The sequence below is a fragment of the Canis lupus genome, chromosome 12 (genome assembly GCF_048164855.1).
Source record: "Canis lupus baileyi chromosome 12, mCanLup2.hap1, whole genome shotgun sequence".
Classification (NCBI taxonomy): Eukaryota; Metazoa; Chordata; class Mammalia; order Carnivora; family Canidae; genus Canis; species Canis lupus.
The window spans coordinates 29,656,579-29,682,097 of record NC_132849.1 but is presented as its reverse complement, the minus strand read 5'-3'; the positions used below and the strand labels follow the sequence as shown (position 1 = coordinate 29,682,097).

The 25,519-nt window shown below is 43.1% G+C and overlaps 1 protein-coding gene across 4 annotated transcripts in view; it reads left to right on the top strand.

Moving 5' to 3' along the window:
- Positions 1-420: 420 nt before the first annotated feature.
- Positions 421-25,519, top strand: part of ACOXL (acyl-CoA oxidase like) — a 353,848-nt gene continuing 328,749 nt past the window's right edge. For all 4 annotated transcript variants that reach the window (XM_072770257.1, XM_072770256.1, XM_072770255.1 and 1 more), the window contains exons 1-2: positions 421-686; positions 21,937-22,033. In XM_072770257.1, coding sequence (XP_072626358.1) covers positions 562-686; positions 21,937-22,033 — 222 coding nt within the window. In that variant the 5' untranslated portion in view covers positions 421-561. The remainder of the gene's footprint in view (positions 687-21,936; positions 22,034-25,519) is intronic.

The window sequence follows — 25,519 nt, the reverse complement described above, 5'->3', positions numbered from 1 at the left end:
CGTATTAAAGTTCACTGTAATGCCCAGTTTGGGGGCAGCAGGGAATCGAGCTGAGCTGCAGCTGAGCCGGAGCCTGAGTGGGACCAAACCGTCTTGCATCCCGGGAATCGGCTAAGAGGCTGGCATGCAAGATCTGCTGAGTAAAATGTCTTGGCTCTGAGCAGCCAGGACTTCCCGTGCCCACATCCACCTGACCAACTCTCTCTCTAGGGTTCTAACACTTGCTTCTTGTGCGCCCACAGACTGGAGGCACTATGGAGTATAGGACATGAGTGGTAGAAACTAAAGTTCCAGGGCAAGGCAGTAGACTGAGCTTCCTGGGGAGGGCGAGAGGAGACCACGATAGGAGCCCCGACTTCCTGGACAGCTTGTCCCTTGTGCCCAGGAAGCAGTGTCGGGGCGGGGGAGGGGACAAGAAGATGAGGAGGGAGGAGACAGGCTCCGCAGCGCTCGCGGATAAGAGAGCGCGCTCGCCCGGGGCCCACGTGCGGGCAGCGGGGCGGAGGCGCGGAGGGAAGTGGCTCCGGGGCCCCCAAGCAAAGCCACAGGCACTGCTGCGCGATGGAGCCGACCCCCGTCCCGGGGCTCGGGGACTCGTCCCTGCACCGCTACCTGGACGGCGAGTTCTGGAGCCTCAAGAACGAGCTCAGCACGCTCCTGGGCTGCAGCCCGCTCTTCCGCCACAGGTACCGTGTCGCCGCCGGGCCGGCTGGCCGTGTCCCCTCGGTCACCGCGCGCTCCGGGCGCTCCCGGCCAGGGCGAGGCAGCGCCCCCTCCCCCGTGCAGATGAGGACTCTCCTCCCCAGAGGTGCGGGCCCGCCCACGGCCGCCCACTTAACGCGCCCGCAGGGAGGGTGGCCTCCGCCCGCCCAGCTCCCTCCGCCCAGAGTCGGGGCGCAGGGCTGGGCCCCGCAGCGGCAGGCGAAGTGCTCCCCCGGGACTCGCGGCTGGAGGGTGGGGCTCTGCTCCTGGACCTCAGTTGCTGGAGCGCCCGCCTCTCGCGTCCCACACCGGGTGGTGGGAGAAGGGGCAGACAGACTGGGATGCGGTGGGCGTGGACGGCGGACCACGAGCAGGTGCGCCCGAGCAGGTGCGCGGGAGCCCGCAGGACAGCGTCGGCCCCGTGGTGCCTGCCCGGAAGAGCGCACATTCTCCCGGCACGGGGATGGACTGGCCCTGCACAGGACATATCTGGATGTCCGGGGTGGGGCAGGCTCGCAGAGGCCACCGAAGAGCACGGGGGCGGGGGCGCGGGGTGCCGAGTGCACAGCTGCAATGCAGTGGGGGGACTTTGGTTGTAAGGGGGGCTCAAGTCTAGGTCATTTGAGGCCACGACAGCCCTGAGAAGTGGGCAGAGGGGCTGGTGCTTCTCAAGTTTACACATGGAGAGGAGTACTCAGTGACCAGCCGTCAGGACCAGAACTCAGCATGTGTGTCCCCCTGGGGCTCTTTCTCCTGTGCTCTGCTGGGCAGCTGACCCCTTCGCGGGCAGTCTGGAGAGCCCACCCTTATTTTTGGCTTAAGACTTAATTAATTAAACGCCAGTGTGTTGCAAAGGAGGATTAACTTGTTAGCCCGTGCCCAGTCAGCCCACGTTTAGCTTATCGCTCAAGAATGAGCTGGGCTGAGGCTGAGAGATGCCTTGCCCTTGCAGAAGTCAGGGTTCGTGCCCTGGAAGGGGGTGGATTTAGGGAAGGTGAAAAGTGAAATGTGTAAGACCAAGCTGTGTCCTGGAATGTCTTCCCTGCTTCTCTTTCCCTCTGCTTCATACATAATTCATTTATGTCGTGGTTCTCAAAGTATGGTCCAGGGGCACCCAAGACCGTTTCAGGAGATTCAAAGTTAAAACCAATTTTATAATGATACTAACATGTTATTGGCCTTTTCATTCCCATTCCCCTATATGATATCCCAATAGATTAAATGCAGAATCAGACATGAAAAGTCAGCCTTCTTCTATTAATTCCTCCAATTAAAGGGATTTGTAAAAATGCAGAATAATGCCCACTCTTATCACTAATTTTTTTGGGGGAAGGGTTGGAAAATATAGTTTTCTCATTGAAAATAATGAGTTTATTAGTTATTTTCAAATGATAATATATATTCAAATATTTTGTCATAATTTCTAATATGGTATATCAATAAATATTTGGGGGCCTCAATAATTTTTTTGGGTTTATTTTTTTTCTAGAGCCAATTTAGGTTTACAGCAAAATTAAAAGTATAGAGATTTTCCATATACTGCCTACCCCCACACATGCATAGTCTCCCTCATTATCAACATCACCCACCAGAATGATACATTTTTCTTTTACCAAGATTGAACATCATGATCACCCCAAGTCCCTAGTTACATTAGGGCTCACTCTTGGCACTGTCCATTCTATGGTTTTGGACAAATATACAGTGACATGCATACATCATTATGGTGTATTATACAGAGCATTTTCACTGCCCTAAAGATCTGTGCTTTGCTTATTCATCTTTTCCCACAATTCACCCCTGGCAACCATTGAACTTTTTCCTCTACAGTTTTGCCTTTTCCAGAATATCACATGGCTGGAGTCATACAGTATATAGTCTTTTCAGATTAGCTTCTTTCACTTAGTAATATGCATTGAAGCTTCCTCTATGCCTTTTTGCGGCCTGATAGCTCCTTTCTTTTTAGTGCCGAATAATATTTCATCGTCTGGATGAGCCACAGTTTATTTCTACGTTCACCTACTGAAGGGCATCTTGGCTGCTTCTGAGTTTTGGCAGTTATGAATAAAGCTACTAGAAACATCTGTGTGCCGGTTTTTGTGTGGAGGCCTTAGTAGTTCTTAAGAGTGCAAAGAGGTCCTTTGAGTTATACTTCTTTCTGCCATAGCCCTGTCTCACATCTTGACACAAATCTGTTCCTGTATTTCTCCGTCTTCTGAGTGTAGTTCCTGGGCTGTCATCTCTTTGCCCTTTGCAATTTAGGGAACTGCAGTTTAAAATAGGGAACAGAATTCTAATATTCTAACTGATGACCTGGGCCAAGCAAAAGGTACTTCCTTGTGAATTGCACAACTTGCATAGGCATCGAGGGAGAGGCACACCAGCACGTCGGAAAGCCAGCAGGTAGCTTATTTCCCCTATGCTCACCATCAAGTCATTCTACCTTACTGAGCTGACGTTTGCTCACCCACAGGATGGGGATAGTATCTGTGCTGCTAGGTTAAACAGCTGAGATGAGAAACTGATGAATAGGTGTTCAGTGATGCTGGCTGTGCTGTGACACCAATCCCCCTGCCCTGCCCACCCCCCACAAAAAAACTCACCAAAAAAGCACCAAAAAAGAAAAAAAAAAAAAACCTCCATTATCTTAACACTTTTCCATTCTTTCCAGTGCTTGTTTATTGATTTCATAAATTTGGAGTTGTAACAAGAGGCTAGACTAAATTTCATATCGTTTTCCCCAAGTGATTCAAGATTCTGATACCTATTTGATAGGTCACACTGTACTCTCAGATTTGATCTTATCATGTGTTAGAAGACACTGATCCTGATTTCTTGGTGTTTTAACATTCTGCTGGAATAGAACGCTCCATAGGAGACCAGAAATAAAATTTCTCCATTCACTGGTTCACTGAGGCAATGTTGCATCTCCTGTGACTAGTCTTCCTCCCCAGGCCTTTGAAGTTAAAGTGGGTGTTGTGGGGTGGGGTGGGGTTTGTGGCCACAAGGTTCTGTGAGTGCTGTGTGTGTACAGTGGGAAGTTTGCACAGGGTCAGGCACTCCCACGACATGAGAGGCCACGAAATAGTTTTCTGCCAAAAGAACAAAGATTGTGTAATTTCCGCACACATAATGGCTACCTCCTCAGCTCGGGTTTACTGTGGACACTCTGCTCCCAGGTATGGTGTGAGCACAGTCCAGGTTCCCCTCCTAAGGAATGGCTTGCCTTCTCTCCTAAAGTCTGGCTTACCAGACTGATTCCACACTTCCATTCTGTTAAAGAGTCCCCCAGGTCCTGGGGATTTTGCCCTGGTTATTGAGGGCCATGTGACAGCACCCTGTTTGATGTGACAGCAGGAGGATTTGGGGAGACTCAGGGTTCCCCACTGGGGTTTGCAGGGAATGCTTAAAAGCAACATCTGAAATGAGACAAGCTTTTAAAATATTTTTGAGTTTTTTTTCTTGGCAAACTAGAGCCCTTTCCTAAGGGCCAGGCTGGTGGATTGGTGTGCATGTGTAAAGGCATGGCACACATCCTCAAGAAAACAATCTACAAAGCCCATTTGATATGGTTGGTATCCTAAGACCTTCTCCCTGCCCTGCTATGAGGCTCCCCTCCCTGGTTTTGCTGTGCTGGCTCCCATCACCCCTGCTTTCTCTCTACTTCTTTGGCTTTCCTTTATTAGAACAATGCACATTTTCTCCTCCTGATGGTTGATGGTTTTTCCCCTAAATCTTATTCACATATGCAAGTATTCATGAAGACGTTCTTATTGTAAAAAGCCAAATAATATAGAAAACCTTAAGCTTTCCTACATCATCCCCTCCCCAACTACTTTGTTCACTGTAGTAAAATGTACATATGATCAAATTTACCACTTTAATAATTGTTAAGTGTACAGCTCTGTGGCATGAAGTACACTCATTTCCTGTGCAACCACCACTATCATCTCCAGAACTTCTTCATTTTCCCAGATAGAAATTCTGTACCCATTAAACAACAGTGCCCCAATCCTCCCTCCCTGCCAGCCCCTGGCAACCACCTATTTCTATTTTCTCTCTCTTGACTGTTCAGGGAAACTCATATAAGTGGAATCATACAATATTTGTCGTTGGCATTTGACTCATTTCACTTAGGGTATTGGCATTGGCATTTGGCTCATTTCACTTAGGGTAATGTTCTCAAGGTCCATCCATGTCATAGTACATGTCAGAATCTCATTTCTTTTTAAGGCTGAATAATGCTGCATTGTGAGGGTATACCACATTTTGTTTTTCCATTCATCCATAGATGGACATTTGATCCCCCAACCACTTTTCATACTTCAGTGTGTTGTAGGGTTCTTTCCTGCTTCTTTTTCTATTTTTCTATGAGTTCATATAGATGTGAACGTTATGTCTTTCTATAAAGAGGATCATGCTGTTTATTTTATTCTACTGCTTATTCTTTTACAATTTGATTCTTATTTTCGTTGGTGTGATGTATGAACATTCTTTTTTAAAAAACTTAAACAGTTCACAATTTTACTTTCACATTTCATAATACAAATGAAAATTGCTTTTTTTTTTTAAGTCCCACTACTCCCCTGCCAAAATTATTCCCTCTTTGAATAGGAAGAGGGAGCAAGTCTTCCTTTTTCATGTAGTTAGAAAACACCCAGAGTCATAGCACTGCGATCTGGTGAAATAGAACAAGTAATATAAAATGGGCATAAATGATTCCCATCTCTCCTAATCTGTCTGGTCGAGTCATTATTGACTGAGTGGGCACCATCACAGGGCAGGCAGGCAGGTGGGAAATCTCATTACAGGGGGCCCTGGCATCATTGGCATGTGGCCTCCCATTGGCAGCCTCATTTCAGGAGCAGGTCCCATCACTGGCATCATTCCAGGAGGAGGAGGGCCCATCTTTGGCATCATGGCAGGGACCCCCATTGGAGGTGCTGGCATCATACATGGCAAGGAGGACCTGGAGACTAGGGGGAGATGGAATCATTGCCCCTGCAGGAGAAGGCGCAGAGAATGGAGTAGGAGGTATCTTTCCTTCTCAAAATGCAGTGGTTGTTTTGTCGATCAGGCTCTGAGCCTACTCTTCCATCTATTTCTGGTAGTAATCTTACACATTCTCTTCACGTTTCCCACCACTGCAGTGTGTCTTTCTCATGGATGGAGACTCATGGGTGAGGTGTGTGTCCCAGTAATCACAATAAAGCAGAGAACCAGATTGTTTCACCAGATTCTTATGTTATCGACCTCCATATTCCTAAATAAACATGCTCAAACGGCCACTTCTTGACTCACTATAATAGAAAGGGAAGATTCTCACTATTGCACCACTTTCTTTCCCTAGTCTCTGAATATTAGCATGTCACCATTTTTATTTAAATCAGTATCCAGTGTTCACATTGTTATGACTCTATAAATATTATTCCCAGCCATGCCCCTTGACATATCCCATTTCATTACCTTTCTTTTACAACTTTTTATTTTCCTTGGAGATAGCAGTTTCCCCCTTTACTCAATTGCTGTTTTCTATAAACTTATCACTCACTGACCCCACACTTTGGGATAGAACTATTACACTCCTCTCAACCTGGTCAAACCAGTCAGGTAATTGGCAGTTCCCCTTCCATGCCCCCTCCCACCCCCCAAACCCCACAAAGAGCACAATTATCCTGGAGACCTCCTATTGGGGCTTCCATGTGGACTAGCTTTCTTTCTTTCTCTTTCTTTCTTTCTTTCTTTCTTTCTTTCTTTCTTTCTTTCTTTCTTTCTTTGATTTTATTTATTTATTCATGAGAGACCCACAGAGAGAGGGAGAAGTGGGCTCCCTATGGGGAGCCCAATGCAGGACTCAATCCCAGGACCCCGGGATCATGACCTGAGCTGAAGGCAGACGCTCAACCGCTGAGTCACCCAGGCGTCCCTGGACTGGCTTTCTACACCTCTCTTCAGTGTTGAGAATTTTCTCTGCATCTCCTCTGTAGTCAAGTCACTTTTCCCAGGCTTTCTTTCTCGGTTACCCTTTCTGGGGGAATGGAGGTGGCCACAAATTCCTTAATGCTACTCTTGCTGAGAGGTGTGATTGTGTTCTCTCTCCTTGAATCTGGGTGGCTTTGTGACTGCTTTGGCCAACAGGATATGGCTGTAGTTACAGTGTGCCAGTTTCAGGACTCAGCTCTGAAGAGACTGGTACCTTTCATTTCCTGTCTCCTGACATCTGGAGCTACCACGTAAAAAGGTCTACTAGCCTGTAGCTGCCAGGTTGTGAGGATACCCAAACTAGTCCATGGAGAGAGGCTGCAGAGAGAGAGATAAAGAATTGCCAACCCATTCCCAACTGCTCTAGCTCCCAGCTGTGAAGTCATCTGAGCTGGGATCCCAGACATTGTGAGGGAGAGACAAGCCATCCCTACTTGTTCCTGTGTGTCCAAATTCCTGATATAAAGCATAATGAGAATATTAATGCATTGCTATTTTAAGCCGCTAGGTTTTGGGGTACATTGTTACACAACTATGGATAACCAGAATAGTCTTAGATTTAATAGCTTCCTGAGAAAGAATACGAGAGAATTATATTTTTGGGATTAAAAAAAAAAGATTTTATTTACTCGTGAGAGACACAGAGGGAAAGGCAGAGACACAGGCAGAGGGAGAAGCAGGCTCCCTGTGGGGAGCTCCATGCGGGACTCGATCCCAGGGCCCTGGGATCACACTCTAAACCGAAGGCAGACACTCAACCACTGAGCCACCCAGGTGCCCCTGTTCCTTTTTTTAATAGCGCCTGTTGTTTTCTGTTGTAAAATCTCTTATTTTTTGAGATGTTCTTTTCTGTTCTCTGCTTTGTTTCCTTTGCCTCTCCCCTCCCCCCCCCTTTTTTTTTTTTTTGGATTTGTACTTTTGACTTCTCTCTTTTGTGTTAGAGGCTTTCCTTAAATGTCTAATTCACCTTGGGCATTTGCTCATAATAGGAGCAAAGTAAATAAGTAAAATGCTGATTATAAACAGGCAGGGGTGTCAGCCACAAGCTTCCCTCATCCTAAGGATAGTCTTTTCAGTGGCAGATCAGTTTAACTGTTTTTAGACTGAGTTAATTTCTCCAGAGATGACTCTTTGGGTTTCCCGAGGAATGGTGGGTGGTGAATGAAGGACAGGCAGGTCCTAATCCTGGCTGCCAGAAGTGATCGTGAGCAGTGCTCCTCCCTATGTGACTTTAGGCTGATTAGAAAACACTCCTCTCCCAAGACGTTTGACTTCCATTTGCTGGAAAATACTTGCTAACTCTGATTTTGTTACAACAAGTCACTTTATGGTCATCTGCTGGGAAGTTGTCAAAGCTGCCCATGATATGCAGGCCATCTGTGAGGTTTGGTTAAGCCCTGTGTATTGGTAAGTGGGGCCTGAGGCTGAGGGGTCTCCCTCTGGCCTCTCTGTTTTTGGTGTGGGGCCTCTCTGTTGCCCTCATTCTCCTGACAGTGAACCCCCAGGCTTTGATGGGCTTGGGCAGGGACTTGGAGCCATCAGAGGTGCCTAGAGCCTCCAATTCCCAAGTCTTAGTGGAGTTCTGTTGCACTAGCTGGTTGGCTTCTCAGCCTTATAAACCTACCATTATCTGTTCTGCTAAGTCAGCTACCTGTGCACTTGCATGTTCACTTTCTACCTGCCAATATGTTACTACTATTGCTTGTCTGCTGTTAGTTTCTCTCCAGTTCTTGACTGGCCCATATGGATAGTCACTCTTGTTTTAGTTGTAGAGAGGAATATGCAGCTTGCATTGGCTCTAGGCATGGAGGCTGGAATTCAGGCTCATGGGAGATGCTGCCAGGAATCCCAGGCTCTGCTCTCTTCACATCCAGACAGGTCCTGTCCCCCTTGTGGCCATCAGAGCTTTGGGCTCAGCAGCCAAGTGGGAAGAGAGGGTCTCACTTGGCATCCAGCCTGGCCCAGGCCACCCTCACCAGCCAGCTGGTTGCTGCCATTGGCTTTCCTTGAAGTAGGCACCGGGGCATGGGACCATCAATGAGAACCATGTGGTTGGTGGAGCAAATGGGAGACTGCTAAAGAAAAAGTGGGGTGATAGGGCTCAGAGAAGGGGAAATGCATGCCAGCCAGACTAAGGTGCTAGGCACCCATTGTTGGCTTTTCCCTTAGTCTCTGGATGGTTGTAGGGATTGAAGAATGTCATGGAAGAGGCCCTGGGAAGCCACGACTCTGCCTTAAATGAGAAGTTGAGCTTCCCTCTCCTTGTTGGCATGATTTTGATCTGAAGATGAGCAGTATCTTGGCTTTTCTGGGTAGGAACTTGCTGACTGATTGCAAAAGCAAATGTTATACGTGCATGGGACCAATGTTTGTGTAAAGATATTAGGGCATATGGGCATTTATTCCTCACTGCTTCAGGAGGAACTGTCGAAATTTCTGAGGATTCCTGAGCCCAGTTTCTAACTGAACCCATTCTTACTGTGTTGTGAGATCTCTGAACTGCGAGCTGCTCTCAGAGCACCTTCCCATAGTCCGGGGAGCAGTTCAATCCCAGCAATGACCCCGAGCCTAAGAGGATAATGGACTATGGCTGCCCACCACTTTGGTCTGTCCAGCCTCTGTCCCCTTCTCTCTCTGCAAAGCTGTTGAGATTCTCCTGCAACCTCCTAATAGGGTGCATATTTATTTTTTATTTTTTATTCACCTTGTGTTGTGCCGAGTTATGATAGTATCTCTGGTCTTTTTAAGTTCACTTCTCTCCATCACTAACTTAAAATGTCAAAGTTGACAGCATTTATTCTCTGTCCTCTCTCCATAAATAACACTTTGCCAGTGAATTGAATCCAGGAGATGAGAAAAGGTCTTACATGATTATGACTGTGGACAAGTGATGACATTTGAGCCAAGCAACGGCCTCTGATTACTTGTCTTTCTGTTCATTTTTTTAAAAAAGATTTTATTTATTTATTCATAAGAGACACAGAGAGAGGCAGAGACATGAGGCAGAGGGAGAAGCAGGCTCCATGCAGGGAGCCGGACATGGGACTCGATCCTGGGTCACCCAGGATCACACCCTGGGCTGAAGGCGGCGCTAAACCGCTGAGCCACCCGGGCTGCCCTTGTCTCTCTGTTCTTAACGATGACTTTATGGACCATGTGGAAACCTCTGGTTATTTAGACACTATCTGTGGGCTTACTGAGAGGGCTGTGGACTCCCAGCGTCCCCGCCTTCCCACGTGCTCCCCCCACTGCTCCCTGGCTGCCATGGGTGAGTACTGACTTAACCTCTTCTTAACCCTTCATGAATCTCAGGCCTTGATGTCTCAGTTGTAATTAGCCCCTGAGGGAATCTCGGTGTCTACCTTCCCAGTTCCCATTTACTTGTAAATGGACAGGAGTGGCCAGGAGGCTTTCAGGGTCTAGCAGGGGCCCCTGGCTCCTGTGCATATTGCTTGACCCACTGAGGGTGCATCCTACATAGTTGAATGGGTGCTTGTTGAAGATGAGAGATTTCCACTCTAGATCCCTGCAACCTGTGTGTACTGGTGTTCTATCAAAAACACCCTTTGGTTGACCAACAGGAAACACGAGGCCTGGCTTGATTGCAGAATCCACCATTCCATGGGCAAAGCATGGCCTTAGGAGAGAGCCAAGGCCTGGTTATATCTGTAGACCACAGTTCTAGGCTCCTCCAATTAAACTGAGTTAAGTGGCACCGCACACTAATTTCTGTTTCTCAGCTAACCTCTCTTGTGCTATTTCAGCTTCATGCATGCTAAAAATATAACCCTCTATGTTTGAAGTATCAAGTCTCATTTCTACGCCAGATGCTGTCCTGGAGGTTGGGATCACCACGATAGCCTGGGTCTTTCAGGAATCACCCCTTTGGCTGAGTGGATGTTAGAACCCTCAGAATCCTGGGGTTGGGTCAGGGTGGTGGGTGGGGAGGAAGAGTCAGCAGCAGTGTCTGCCACACATACCTTTACCTAGTGAGGAAGCCTGTCTGAATTTGTTGAAAGTTTGTATTTTTGTCTTGGGAGATTTTATCTGTTTCTGTCCTCTGCTCATCTGGCCACATTTCTCCCTCTGCTTCCTAGTCTCTTCCACCCTTTCTCCTTACATCCCCTCCCTGCTCCATCCCTCCTGAGGACTTCTCCCTGCCACAGACACCCCACTTCTCAGTGGATTGTGCAGAGAGACCAAGTGCTTGCTCCTCTGCCTTCTCATAACCCCTGCAGCACCAAGTAAGGGTAAACACCCTTACTTGAATAGTAAAATAGTAAACCAGAATAGTAAAATAGAAACTGGAAGCTTTCTATTCCAGAAAACAACTATGCCATCCCTGGGGAGGCAACAACAGGCTCTGGCCTCCTGAGGGCTAATGATAATGTGTGGCATTTTATTGTATCACATTGTTTGGGGACCCTCCATCTACCCTTGTGTCTTCTAGGCTAGAGTCTGAGCTCCTGTGGGGTAGGAACAGGCCTGACTTGTTTTGAGTTCCTTGTGTTTAGGGTGGCGGGGATGATTGATGCAAGCTGGGGAAGGAAGGCAGAAAGAGAGGACTGAGAGGTTCAGTCACTGCCTGGCAAGCCAAGGATGTGGCGTGTGGATTAGAAGTTCCTCCTGTCAGGGATTCCTGATGGCTTTTGTCTCTGACTGAGAGGATCTTTTCTTCCTCTTCCTTCCTTTCTCTCGATCTTCATGCCTTCCTCAAGCTACTTGCCTAGACTTTGCCAATCAGAAGTAAGTGTACATCTCTGTGGTTGAGTGAACTTCGCAGCTACAATTAAAACCGCAGTGCTTAGAAAACCCTCCCTTAGTATTTTGTGTCACCCTTGTAGGTTCAGAGCCCATAGTCTTTGACAGTTACCACAGGATGATTCAATGGTTTCTGTTTCCACTCAGGGTTAGGTCATCCAGGCTGTGCAGGGGCTCACAGGGGTGGGCGGAGGCTCTGGAGGTGGGAGGTCAGGTTGTGAGGTAGCTGTGGTATTTGCTAGAAGACGAGGGTTTCTCTGCTCACTGCCTCAGGGGATCTGTTCTTCACCACCTCCTTTCATTTGTGTGAGTGCTTGGCAGCCAGGTTGTACCTCACTTTCTAATGAAGATGAGCATTTTGATTTTTGCCATTTTCAACAAGAAGAGATTGATATGATAGGGGGAGTTTATCCTGGGCCCAGCTGGAGATGTCTCCTAAAGCAAAATTATAAAAGGGACCAGGATGATGATACAGGTTACTGAAGCAGAGCCATGCTGGGAAACCAGAGTTGATTTTCAAGTTCTTGTCCGAATTCATTCAAGCAACATGGTTGCTGCCTAGAATCACATGATGGTCCAAGACTGGGCACCATGGATATTTCTTATCAGGAAGGCATTCAAATTTGGTGTATGAAGATGCACTTTCTATTACACCCAAATTGATTTTGAGAAAAAAAAAATACACAAACCACTTCTTTAAAGTGGTTTTTTATTGGTTGGGTTTTTAAAAGGTTTTTCAAAAAATGCAAAAGAATTTTTTGTTGTTGATACTGTTGCCTTCTTTCTTATCTCTTTTCAAAATGGACTTTTAATTTTGGAATAATTTTCAATTTACAAAAAAAACTGTGAAGATAACACAGAGAGTTCCCAAAAACCCATAACCTCTGTCTGGACATGAGAGAAATACCAGATAAGCCAAACTGAAGGATATTCAACAGAATACATGACCAATGCTTTTCAAAAGTGTTGAGGTGATGAAAAACATGGGAAGATTGAGGAACTGTCACAAATCAGAGGATGCTAAAAAAACAAATCAACAGGGGGATCCCTGGGTGGCTCAGCGGTTTAGTGCCTGCCTTTGGCCCAGGGCACGATCCTGGAGTCCTGGGATCGAGTCCCATGTCAGGCTCCCGGCATGGAGCCTGCTTCTCCCTCCTCCTGTGTCTCTGTCTCTCTCTCTCTCTGTCTATGATAAATAAATAAATAAATCTTTAAAAAAAAATCATGTCAACAAAATGCAGTGTGGCATCTTGGATGGGATCCTGGAATGGAAACAGGACACTGGTGGAAGAAGTACAAAAATTCGAATGAAGTCTAGATTTTAGGGAATAGTAATGAACCAATGCTGCTTTCTTAGTTTTGACAAACGCGCCAGGGTTATGTAAGATGTTAACAATATGGGGAAACTTGCTGAGGGGTATATGGGAACTCTCCCAGAGGAACCACTGTTCTGGTTTTTTTCCTACTATGTTTTAATTTTGTCAGTTTTAGAATTTAATGTATGTGAAATCACACAGTATGTTCACTCAGCATATTTTTGGTGGTATGCTAATTCGATTTAATCTTCTATAGCAGTGAAAATGAATGATTTACAGCTACGGTAGACACCAAAGATGAATCTTATTAGCCGTGTTGAGCAAAAGAAGTGAGACACAAAGGAATACATAAGGTCTAATCCCAGTTCTTAAATATTCAAAAGCAGTCAAAAATAATTTACAGAGTTCCAAGTCATGAGAGCAGCTAGCAGTGGGCAGGAGAGAGGGAGTAATGATTGATAGGGAGACTCTGTGTGCTGAGATTCTGGAGAAGGGTGACTCTGTGTGCTGGAGATGTAATGTGATTCTCCTTGACTTGGGTAGGGATTGTACAGGTGTGTTTTCCTTGTGAGAATTCATTAGGCTATAATTTTATGAATCGTGCCTTGTTCTTGGTATATTACATTTTTATTAAAGTGTGTAAAAGTAAGATACTAGTTCATGCCCATCAGTTGTGTGTGTGTAGGCATGACTACACAAGGTATTGTCATACAATATTGTATTATCTATTGATAATCTATATCTATTGATTTTGATATCTATTGATAATAGATAATCAATAATCTATTGATAATACAATGTGTATTATCTATTGATAAGTAACAGATTACCTCAAAATTTAGCATCATAAACGGTAATGTGTATTATCTCACCTGGTTTCTGTGGGTCAGGAATTTCAGAGCATCTTAGATAGGTGGCTCTGGGTCTGTCATGAGGTTGCAGGTAGGATGTTGTTGGTCAGGTCTGAAGTCATATAAAGGCTTAACTGTGGCTGAAAGATTCACTCTCAACATGGTCCACCCACATGGCTGTTGGCAGGAGGCCTCAGTTTCTCCCTGTGTGGACCTCTTGATAAAGTTACTTGGGTGTCCTCATATCATGGCTGCTGGTTTCCTGAAGAGCAAGTGATTCAAGAGAGCTCAGCATAATGTTTTCTAGGTTTAATAGATGTCATGTATGTGTATCACTAGTACATTCATTATTATTGCTAAGCAGTATTCTTTTCCATGACTAAACAGGTTTCTTTCTCTGTTCTCTTAGTGATGGATACTTGGGCTGTTTCCAGTTTGGGACTATAATGAATAAAGGTGATATGAACCTTCTACTATAAGAATTTTGTGAGCATTTGGTTTCTCTTCGGTAAATATCTAGGAGTATAATTGTTAAATCATAAAGTTAGGTATATGTTTAATTTATGAGAAATTGACTGACAGACCTTTCCCCAAAATGATTGATCATTATATATGTTCGCAACAAATTATGGGAGTTTTGGTTGCTCTACATTCTTGTTAACATATTATTTTGCTATTAAAATTTTTTTTTTAGCCATTCAGGTGGGTATATGGTGGTATCTCATTGTGGTTTTCATTTCCATCTCCATGGTGACTAGTGTCACTGAGCACTTTTTTTGTGTGCTTATTGGCCATTTGTATATCTTCTTTTGTGAAATGTTTGTTCACATCTTTTGAGAGGACATCTATTTGTGTGTATGTGTGTGTGTGTGTGTGTGTGCGCATATGTGTGTGTGTCATTCACGCATATAGTTTTGTGTAGCCACCAACACAATCAGGACATGGAACTCTTCCATCACCACGGAAACTTCCTAGGTTTCTCCATTAGAGTCAGATTCTCCCCATCACTCTACCCACTGGTGACCACCGATGTATTCTTCATTGCTATAATTTGTCATTTTGAGAATGTCATAAAGTTGGCACCATATGTGATTTTTTGAAATTCACTTTTTTCCTACTCAACACAAAATCTTTGAGATCTCTTCAAGTGGTTGTGTGTACCAGTAGTTCACTCCTTTTTATTACTCAGTAGCACATTGTATGGCTATACCACACTTTGTCCCTAGTTGAGGGACATTTGGATTCTTTCTAGTTTTTGGCAACTGCAAATAAGGTTGCTATAAACATTCATGTATAAGTGTTCATGTAAGCAGAGAATTTAATTTCTCTTGGGTAAATACCTGGGAGGGGGATTGCTGAGTTATATAAATCTATCTTTAATTTCAAAAGATGCTGTCAAACTCCTCCAGAGTGTCCATACCATTTTTTATTCCCACCACCAACAAAGGAGCAGTCCAATTGCTCAGCATCCTCCTAAACACTTGATATTGTCAGTATTATTTCCTTTAGCTATTCTAGTAGGTGTTATGATTAGATTTTTATTTTTTATTTATTTTTATTTTGTAGTTAGTACCTTGTAGTTTGGTCTTGATTACACATGTGAGACTTCTCAGAGAGGTGTTTTACTCATGCTGGATGTCTACACCTCATATCTCGAATCTTATAGATTGGAGATAGATTTGAGAAGAGAGAAAAATTATATATGTTAAAATACCAAAAAAACATTGTTTATGATTTCTACCACATTGTTATACAAATAGCATCTGAGATGGCCTATTAAAATTGTTAAATGTGGAGGTTGATATTTAAAGATAGAAAACACGCAGATATTCATGTTGTGTAAGGGTTTAGAGAACTCGGGGAAGTGGGGAGTGTTCCTAAAATCCTGATTTTTTTTCCCCATTGTAGAGATTGTTACCTTTTTTATTGAAAAGAGTTAAGAATTTACTTATCCTTATTAAGCTAATCAGGTGCTCAAGCTTTCAGGAAGTTTCTAAGACTTCTTCACCTAGCTTTAATTTTTTTGTTGCATGAATACTTTATGGTGGCAGATCAATGAAGAACAATTGCCATCTAGTGGTCACTTTAAATGTACAATTTAAAATATCTAAAAAAGATAATTTTTTAAAAAGTCTTTTTAAAAGGTATTTTAATATGTTTCAGAAGTTGGAACACATAAAAAGGTAAAGTACTATTTTCCATTTGCCACATTTCCCCCACGTCTGCCCCTCATATGCAAAAAGTAAACACTGTTAGTAGTTTATGGTGTGTCCCAGAAGAGAATAAAAAAATAGCAACAACATATACGCAAGCAAATATATAGTCTTCTTCCCCATCCCTCCCTCACTTTGAATACAGAATTTCTTTAACTTGGGTATTTATCAGTAACCCAGTTTTTCTTGAGTTCTATTTTATAGTTTTCTAATACTTTCTCAGTTCCTTTGGCCAGTGTGTGTATCATTGTGCATTCACTGTCCTCACCTCATCTTGCAGTAAGTAGGTCTTATTTTTCTGCATAAATTAATGTAAAATAATTATTCAGACTTGAGTCCTATGTGATGCTTTGTATCAGTATGAGCACGAAGCTTAATTTAATGTGAGATAGATGTGAATTAAAATTTTAAAGTAGATTAATAACAACCATTTTATCGAAAAGTTGCTGGAATGGAAACATGAAGAAAATAGCTAATAACTTATGTTTTAGAATCTTGTCTGTAAAACACACTTCATGGCATTCCCATAGGCTCTACTACCTACTCTTCATAGTGTGAAATGTCTCTTGATCCACATTTTTCTTTTTTGACTACAGAATTCGATAATTAATAAATACTAGCTTATTAAAAAAGAGGATATATAGTTTGTATTACTCTATAACCTATATATGCTCCTTACATGTGTGAGGACATCCAAAGAATAAGTTTCTAGAAGTGGAATTGCTAAGTCAAAAGGTTGGTTCATTTGTAATTTTGGTAGATACTGTCTAATTGCTGTATGTATAAACTGGTACAATTTATATACTCCATTCCCATCTCCCCCCACCAGGCTAGTGCATAAAAGTATCTACTCTTCAAAACTTTGCCAACATGGTGTGTCATCATACTATCTGGATTTGTTCATGTAATAGGTAAAAATTGATATTTCAGTGTATCTTTACTTTGTGCTTCTTTTATCGCATATGACAGCAGAAATTTAAAATATATTTGTGAAAATAAATAAATAAAAATGTATTTGTGATATTTGTATCTCTTATTATGTGGACCATCTGTTCAAATCACTTGCCTACTTGTTGGTCTGTTTTTAATAAATTATAGGAGCTCTCTAATTAGGGAAATTGGCTTCTTTGCAACGACATCAGTAATAAATATTTTGTTCCATTTTGTCATTTGTCTTTTGGCTAGTCTTATTGTTTTGTCATGCAAAAGTTTTTGCTATTATGAAGTTACATTTATCATGATTTTCTTTATGGCTTCTAAATATTATAAACAGTTTTTTGCAATATGATTATAAAGCAGTTCATGTTTTATTTTAATACTTTGTGGTTTTATTTCTCCCACATATGCAAATCATTGATCTACTTGGAATTTATTCTAGATGTGGTGTGAAATAGGAATCTAACTATTTTTTTTCTCCCTGTTGGCTACCCCACTGGAACATCTCAATGTCTTGTTTTTTCTAATAATTTGATGTCCTTCCTTTGTCTTTACATATATTAAATTTCCATAATAAGCATTTACTTCTGTTTCTTGACATTCTATTTTTTTTAAAAAAGGTTTGTTTGTTTATTTATTAATTTATTTATCTATCTATCTATCAGAGAGAGAGAGAGAGAGAGCAGGGACAGAGAGAGAATCCTGAAGCAAACTCCCTACTGAGCGCAGAGCCTGATGTGGGGCTTGAACTCAGGACCCTGAGATCATGACCTGAGCCAAAATGAAGAGTCCACTGCTCAACCAGCTGAACCACTCAGGCACTCCTCTTAATTTTCTAGTTTGTTCATTGGCCTGTCTGCCTATTTTGCATTAGTTTAATTACTCATCTTATCTGATAGAGATCATAGCTCTGCATTTTTAGAGTTTTTTTTCTGGGTATTTTTACTTTCTTTTAAGTACAAACTTCAAATCCTTTATTAGCATTTTTAAAATTTAGATCATATTGGATGTATAAATTAACTTAGGAAGAAGTTATTTCTTTACGGTATTGTCTTCCTATTAAAACATACAGTGGAGTGGGCCTGGGTGGCTCAGTTAGTTAAGCAACTGATTTTGGCTCAGATCATGATCCCAGGATTCTGGGATGGAGCCCCAAGTCAGAGTCAGGCTCTCTGCTCAGCGAGGAGTCTGCTTCTCCCTTTCCCTCTGCTCCTTCCCCCAACTCATGCTATCTCTCTCTCTCTCAAATAAATAAATAAAATCTTTTAAAAAACCCACATGGTACATATTTCTGTTTGTTCAAGTCTTTTCTTGTGTTCTTTAGGAGTGTTTTACAGTTTTATTCATATAAGTGCATCTAAAAGGTTTATTCTTAAGTATATTTTTCTTTTATTTTATAACTTTTGCAAGTGGAATCTTTTCTTCCATGTATTTTCAAACTGATTGTTTACATATCCATATAAAAGCTACTGACTTTCATTAATTACGTTTCCTGTCAAACTCTTCTTGTTTTCAGTAATTTTAGTTAGTTGTCTTGAGGGTTCTAGGTATACAGTCATATTGTATCAGTTAGCTATGATGCAAAATGTGGTGCTTCAAAACAATAAGCATTTATTATTGATAATGAGTTTGTAGGTGGCTGAGAGGTTCTTCTGATCTTGGCTGGGCTCATTGATGAAGTCAGCTGTGGATAGGCAGCTCTTTTGATCTTGACCAGGCTCCTCCAATTTGGGCCTTGCCTGGAGGTACGCTGATCTAGAATGGCCTTGGTTGAGATAACTGGGCTCTCCTCACATGTCTCTTTATATCTCTTGTCCACATGGCAAACTAGCCTAGGCATTTTCCTAGATTATTTTCCAAGCTTTTGCTTTTCTCAAATCTACCAGTATTTTATTTTATTTTTTTAAAGATTTTTATTTATTCATGAGAGAGAGAGAGAGGCAGGCAGAGACACAGGCAGAGGGAGGAGCAGGCTCCATGCAGGGAGCCCGATGTGGGACTCTTTTCCAGGACTCCAGGATCACGCCCTGGGCTGAAGGCAGGTGCTAAACTGCTGAGCCACCCAGGGATCTCCACTACCAGTATTTTAATGATGAAAACAAATCATGTGGCCAAGCCCAGACTGAAGGGGTAGGCAAGTATACTCTGCCTCTTTATGGGAACTACAGTGTCAAAGGGCAGGGATCAGAGGAGGTCTAGCATAGGGGCCATTAACACAATCAATGAAACATATGGATCATCTGTACATAGTTCTGTTTCATTCCAATTTCATTTTCTCTAATCTCTTTCCCTTGTCAAATTGTATTGGCTAATACTATCAGAGCAATGTTTAACAACCACCTCTTGTGCTTTTTTTTTGCAGAGCAAGATTTTGGATTTATTTATAATTTTTCTGTTTCCTAACTGACTAATTTTCTACTTTTCTTTTAATAATCTATTTTTTCCTTTCTTTTAATTATTTTTCTGACTTACTTAGTCATTAGCTTAGCAGGTAATACCCTACCCTGACACTCTACCAAACCTGTACACTCATCTACTAGCTGCTGTCAATGTTGACTGGTATCAACTCATAGATGAACTTCCATGGAATTGTCCTTGACTTATGAGAGTTACCTTCCCAGGAAATGGCTGAGGTTATACTTTCTGCCCATGACTGAAGGACAGGATGGGTCAATGCCATGGTGCCATTTATACTCCAGAATGTCCCACTGAATCAGGCTAAGGCTAGACTTTAGCTGAGCCCATATTTTACAAGCTCCCTGACACCCTGTGTGCTCTGAAGGCCTCCTGTCCTCACTGATGCCCAGAACCCTACTGGACACCTACATTGCCAGTTGCCAGTGGCTTGCTCTTTTTCTCTATTTTTCTTATAGAATCGTCTATGCTAGTATCTCTTTATTACTTATAATTGGATGATTTGAATATAATTGGATGATTTCTGGCTTGGCTTTTTTAAGAGGTTTCAGGGTTGGGGAGCCAGAGAAGCTGAGATAGTGGTCTGGGATAGTTCCTTTACACAACGTAGAGCCTTTTCCCTTCCCTGCTGCCACAGAGATAGGCTGCTTCTTTCAAACATGGGCTGTCCATGTGATTCTGCATGTTGCACTGACCCTAAACCTAGCTCAGGGACCAGCGAGCCTTCTTACTTGCCAGTTTGGTTTACCATTCCTGTCTTGCTGTTCCAGATCAGAGCTACAAGTTTTACATCTCAATGTGTTTACATCTTACGTTTAGAAAGTGAATTTTTACATGCATTTTTGAGAGTTGCCACCATTTGGCCCTTGTGCTGTGAGATCTCTTTCTGTGGTTCCTCTTGCCACTTCATCTTGCCCCAATCCTGCATCAACTCACACAGGTTTTGCTTCTACGTTAGTATCTGGAGAGTTTTCCTGACTCCTAGTTTCATTGACAATGGAATGTTTATTTTCTGTTCCCCTTAGGGAAAATGCTGATTTTACGCAGTAAGGCTTATACTGAAATCCCAACTAGTTGTTCTGAGATCAGGTCTATTAGCTGACTCAAAAAAAAAAAAAAAAAAAAAAAGATTGTTCGGTTGGGTAATTTCTGTGTCCTTTCTTATTTTTGGGAGAGTGGGTGGGTATTTTTTCACATTCCAGGATGAATGGTAAGTTCCCTTGGATTTTTTTGTTATCTGCCAACTGAATGGTTGAGAGAAAACTAGGATGGTTGAATTGGTTCTTTCTTGGTCTGGGGCAATTGGCCAACAGGTATTTAGGAAAAATGTTTAAATGTGAGACACTGCACTGGTCCTGAGGGGCTACACAGTTCAAGACTTGGGACCCTACACCCATACAGTTTGTATTTCCTGTTGGAAATGAACTTTATATAGGGATAATATGTGTGGCATGCTTTTTTGGGACATACATGAGAACACTGTCTCCAGGATCTAGTCATGAAACTATAGGAATCAAAGAAATTTAAGTTCAAACACCATTTAATGGGGTATACTGTCTCTAGGCCGTGGATTTGTGCTGATACTGTAAATACAGATCTAACACAGTTCCTGCCCTTGAGGAGAAGGAGGGGTATGGGTATGAATAGAGTTTTATATTATTGAGCACCTGCTATATATATGCAAGCACTGGAAAAAGCATTTGAGGTGATAATTCTTTGAGTTATATATAATTATTATTCTCATCTTAAAGGTGAGAGAACAGAGGTACTGGGAGGCCAGGTCTCTTGATGTTGGTTGCACATTGGTGACAGAGCCAGGAATCAAACCTGAGTGAGATTTCTTCCAGGCTCAGGCTATACTTTGCGTTTAAACATTTTAAGTGACAGAGTGGAACTTCCCCCTCCTGTGTCAGTTTAAGTTCATTGAGAAGCAGACACCAAGATGGGACTAGATGAGCAAATGATTTATGGGGTGGGGAGTGGGGGAACACTCAAATCTGTGAAGGATGATGGGAGGGAGCTAGAGGAAGGTCAGGGGGAAAAGCTTCAGAATGTGTGTAGGCAGGCCTGACACCATGAAATGAGAAAGCAGAGAGGGCACAATGCTGTGATAAAGTCTCAGTGGGTCAGTGTGGGGGTGGGGGTGTCTCCTGGTATAAGTTGCCTATTGGGCAGTAATTGACCTAATCTAGAAGCTTGCCCTACTCAGTCACCACCAGCTGGGAACAGCCTGAGAGGAAAATCGCCTGGTGTGAATGCCACAATTAATTCCGAGCTTTGGCAGCTGGAGGTTGTTGGAAAACTCTGCTCCCTACTGTGGGTGCTCTTGAAGGATACTCTAGGTGACATTTCTTATGGCTGCTACAGTCCACCCCTTGTGCCACACAGATCACTCCCTCCTCTCCCATCTCCCCAAATGCTGCTCTTGAGTCATCTCAGAAACATGAAAATCTTTTGCCCCTGCAGAAGGGATGTTGAAGTTTTGTTTTAAGGTAACCCTGTCAGGAACTCCCTTCCTTCCTTCCTTCCTTCCTTCCTTCCTTCCTTCCTTCCTTCCTTCCTTCCTTCCACGTTGACCCCACTGTATTGAACACGTGGCCTGTGTGTCCCACACAGCAGGTCTTCTTTGACATGCAATATTGCAGTATTGCACAGGAGATGTAACAAAGTTGTCTGTTCTATCATATACCTTGGTCCAAAGGCTCTACTCGGAGTTACCACGTCGATGTCTTAAACCAACTGTGTATCTGTTCTTCACAGGTATGATTTAAGTCTGGATGAAATGAGAGCTTTGACATTTCAGAGAGTGAAGTTTATCATGGGTCTCCCTCTGTTAAAACGTGCAATTCAGGAACAGGTAAGCTTCATTATTACTTTGCTGTGATGTGTATTGAGTAAGAGAGAGAGAGAAAAAGATTTTATTGTTGTTTTGTTTGCTTTTGTGACTTGTGGAAACATGTTTATTTAGTCCCAGGGAAAACTGTCATCAGTATGGGGGAATGCCTTCTTCAGCCCCCTTTTTTCTGCCCCATTCCCCAATAACTTAATTGATCTTCTTCCCTTGCCCTGCATATTCACGTCTCCCCAGATCACAGGCTAGGGGGTAGGGGAATTAGCAGAAGTAATGAAATATATGTTCACAAAACAAATATTATTGGGGGCACAAAATTTAAATATCTGAGAAATGTAATGAACTAATTTTATAGGCTTTTAAAGCATTTAGACTTGTCAAAATGTATGAGCTTGTTTGTCTACACATTGCCATTCTAAACTCAGTTAAATTATTTTAGTCAACTTAGCCTCTTTAAAAAGAAAGAAGAAAGAATACGTGATTAGAGAACTCTTCCATGATGCAAACATTAGGAGCTATGTTTTTAACCAAGTTTAAATTGATTTCCATTTCATTCAGCTTCATGGCTTCCTTAATCCTAACACTTTAAACACAACGAAACAGGGGCTCCTGTGTGGCTCAGTCGGTTAAGTGTCTGCTTTCAGCTCAGGTCATGATCCTAGGGTCTGGGATCCAGCCACATAGTGCTCTCTGCTCAGTGGGGTGTCTGCTTCTTCCTCTTCCTCTGCCCCTCGCCTTTGCTTGTTCTCTCTCTCTCAAATAAATAAAATCTTAAAAAAAAAAATTGAAAAAACCTACAATGAAACAAAACAAAATTCCTGGTTAGACCCCTAGGAGAGGATCTTGATCCAAGGATAAGCTTCAGCTTGTAGATAGCTGAAGAGTGGCAACTATCCAGCAGGGAGCCCGGCTCTCTTCCTTCCCAGCACAGTCTGTGAGGAGAGAGTCTGAGGACTGAGGTAGTGGGAGTCTTCCCTATTCAGGAGGCCACTGAAGGCTTAGTTCTCTGTGGAATATAGATCAGAGCCAGTGAGAGTGTGGTGGGGGTGAGGTCCATGTTTGAGAGTAGATCACTACCCTGTGTCCCCGCTTTGGTTGGCTGTCCTGAATGAGGCAAGGACAGAACTCAGCATTTTCTTGTCAAAAGGCAGAGCTCTGGCACCCCCTGTTGAAGTAGTGTAGCCCCCTCCAAGGTGCCTAGGGCATACTTAAATGGAGAGGAAGAGAGGAAAACACCCACATAATGTGCCTGCAAAGCCTGAAAAATCATTTCATACCAAGCAGTTTGGCAAAGTGGTTTTCAAGCTAGTAAATTGTCTCTTGATAGAACATACATTTAGAGCTGTGAATACAACCAATAATAATAATAATAATAAAAACCACAAAAGACCTCAACCCTTTTTGTTCAGCCACTTTATGAGAGTCTGGCCTCCAGGACATCTGGCATGAGGCTGATTGGAAGGTAAAATCTTGACATGTGGTCAGTCTCCTGGACTTTTAATCAGTTCAATATGTCCATGGCTTAACTTAGTGTCAATATTCAAGATGAAGGTTGATCCTTTAATGAAGTTTACTAATTGCTGCTTATCCCACTGAGTCTGAAGGATTAGCCTGTGTAGTCTTGCTCCTTATGAAGCTGTTGATCCCTGGATCCAATTATCTTCCTATTTTTGTGGTTCCCTTCGTGGTCTGAGGCAGCCCAGACAACTCTGTCCTGGATGATTAGGTGTAGTTCCTGCAGGAGCCACAGGATTGGCCCTAGACAATCCCCCCAGTCTATTTCTGTGAATTACTTCAGCCTATCTGGCGCTCCTCTCCGTGTGAATTCGCAAAAGCCAATGAACCTGAAGGAAATTAAACTAGTCGGTCATCAGTGTGGCAGGCTCATCTCTTTGGGTGGATGTCATGAAACTCAGCAGCACATCTGTGTTTGAAGGCTCTCAAATTCCACCCTGTAAACAGCTGGAGGAGCCGTCCACATCCAGTAATTCTAGAAGAAGTGTTACATGATTCATTCTGCCTCTTAATAAAAATATTGAGTCATGGCTGTACTGCCTGTTCAGAGAGCGTTCCAGGTTCTTTCTACCCTTCCCTGGCCCCCATTTCGTGTTGCTGTTAGCTTTTTGTGGATGATCTGATGAACTCCAAGGCAGAATTCTGTGTGTAATGTGTAATGATGATGTTCTCAAGGACAAATGAGGAGTGAGTCTCATTCGTCCCAGATCTCTATGGACAGTCCATGGGCCAAGAATAAGCCATTAAAATATTTCCACTCTGCGTTTTCCCCTCTGCCATCTGCAATAGATTTGAGATGTTCTAATAATTTCAAAAGGAAAAACAATATCTGAGTGTGACTACAGAGTATATACACATGTGTGTGCACACACATAGTGTAAACATCATTGCATCTCGCTGGTTTTTCCCACACCTGTTTCCAGTGATATCACATTTGTGCCCTTCAGCCAACTGTCTTCTTCCTCTACGAAAATCCTGGGTGGGTGGGTGGGGAAGTCACTGCCTCCCTATATTTCCAGAGATGGGGAGACAGAGGAGCCAGGTGGGAGATCTATTGGAGCTTACAGAGGCTGCCCGCCTGCACCAAAATCACCATAACCAATATAACAGCTCAGACTTCCTGAGTACATCTCTTATGCCAGTCACAGTGCTAAGAACTTTAAGTGGATGATCTCATTTAATCTCCACAACATCCAGAATGGTATTCCCATTTTACAGGTGAATAAGTTGAAAACCAGTAATTGGTCTGAGGTTATACAACTAGTAAATTGTATATATAACTAGTGGAACACAGATTTAAGCCCAGCTGGTCCTGCTTTCTGAGCCTGCTTCAAGCTGGTGGTTCTTGCCCTCTGGCTGCACACTAGCATTGCCTGGGGAACTTTCCAACCTCTGCTGTCCGGGCTTTCCCTCAGGCCGATCAAATCAGCATTTAAATTTCTCAGGTGATTCCGTGTGTGTCCTGGCTTGAGTACTACTCTCCACTCTCCTTCTTTCCTGGTACTCTACCATCTACCTCGAATTTTTCCCATTCAGCATTTGGTCTCTGCCAATCATGGTTCAGGGCTGACCATCCCAGCACTTCCTTTCCAGGAGGAAGACAGTTGGGATCAGGCTATTCCTGGCCAACAGGAGTGAGGAGTGGGAGGAAGATATTTGAATAATGAAGTACCCATTCCATGACTGACACCCACTTACCCCCTCCCCATCATCCTCTCTCTCACTCTGAGTTCTGCTTGTCCTCATCCCCATGATCCACAGGAGTGTTGGGCATGGCATATCATTATTATCTAAACCAGTGGTTCTCAAAGTATGGTCTAAGGACCCCTGGGGTACCTAAGACCCTTTCAGGTACTATCTGAAAAGTGTATTTACAACTATATATGAACAACACCAGATTTTTCATCATAAACTTCAACCAAAACAACATATGGCAACAGACTGAGTGTAGAAACAGAGAGTCTAGCTGTCTTTCAT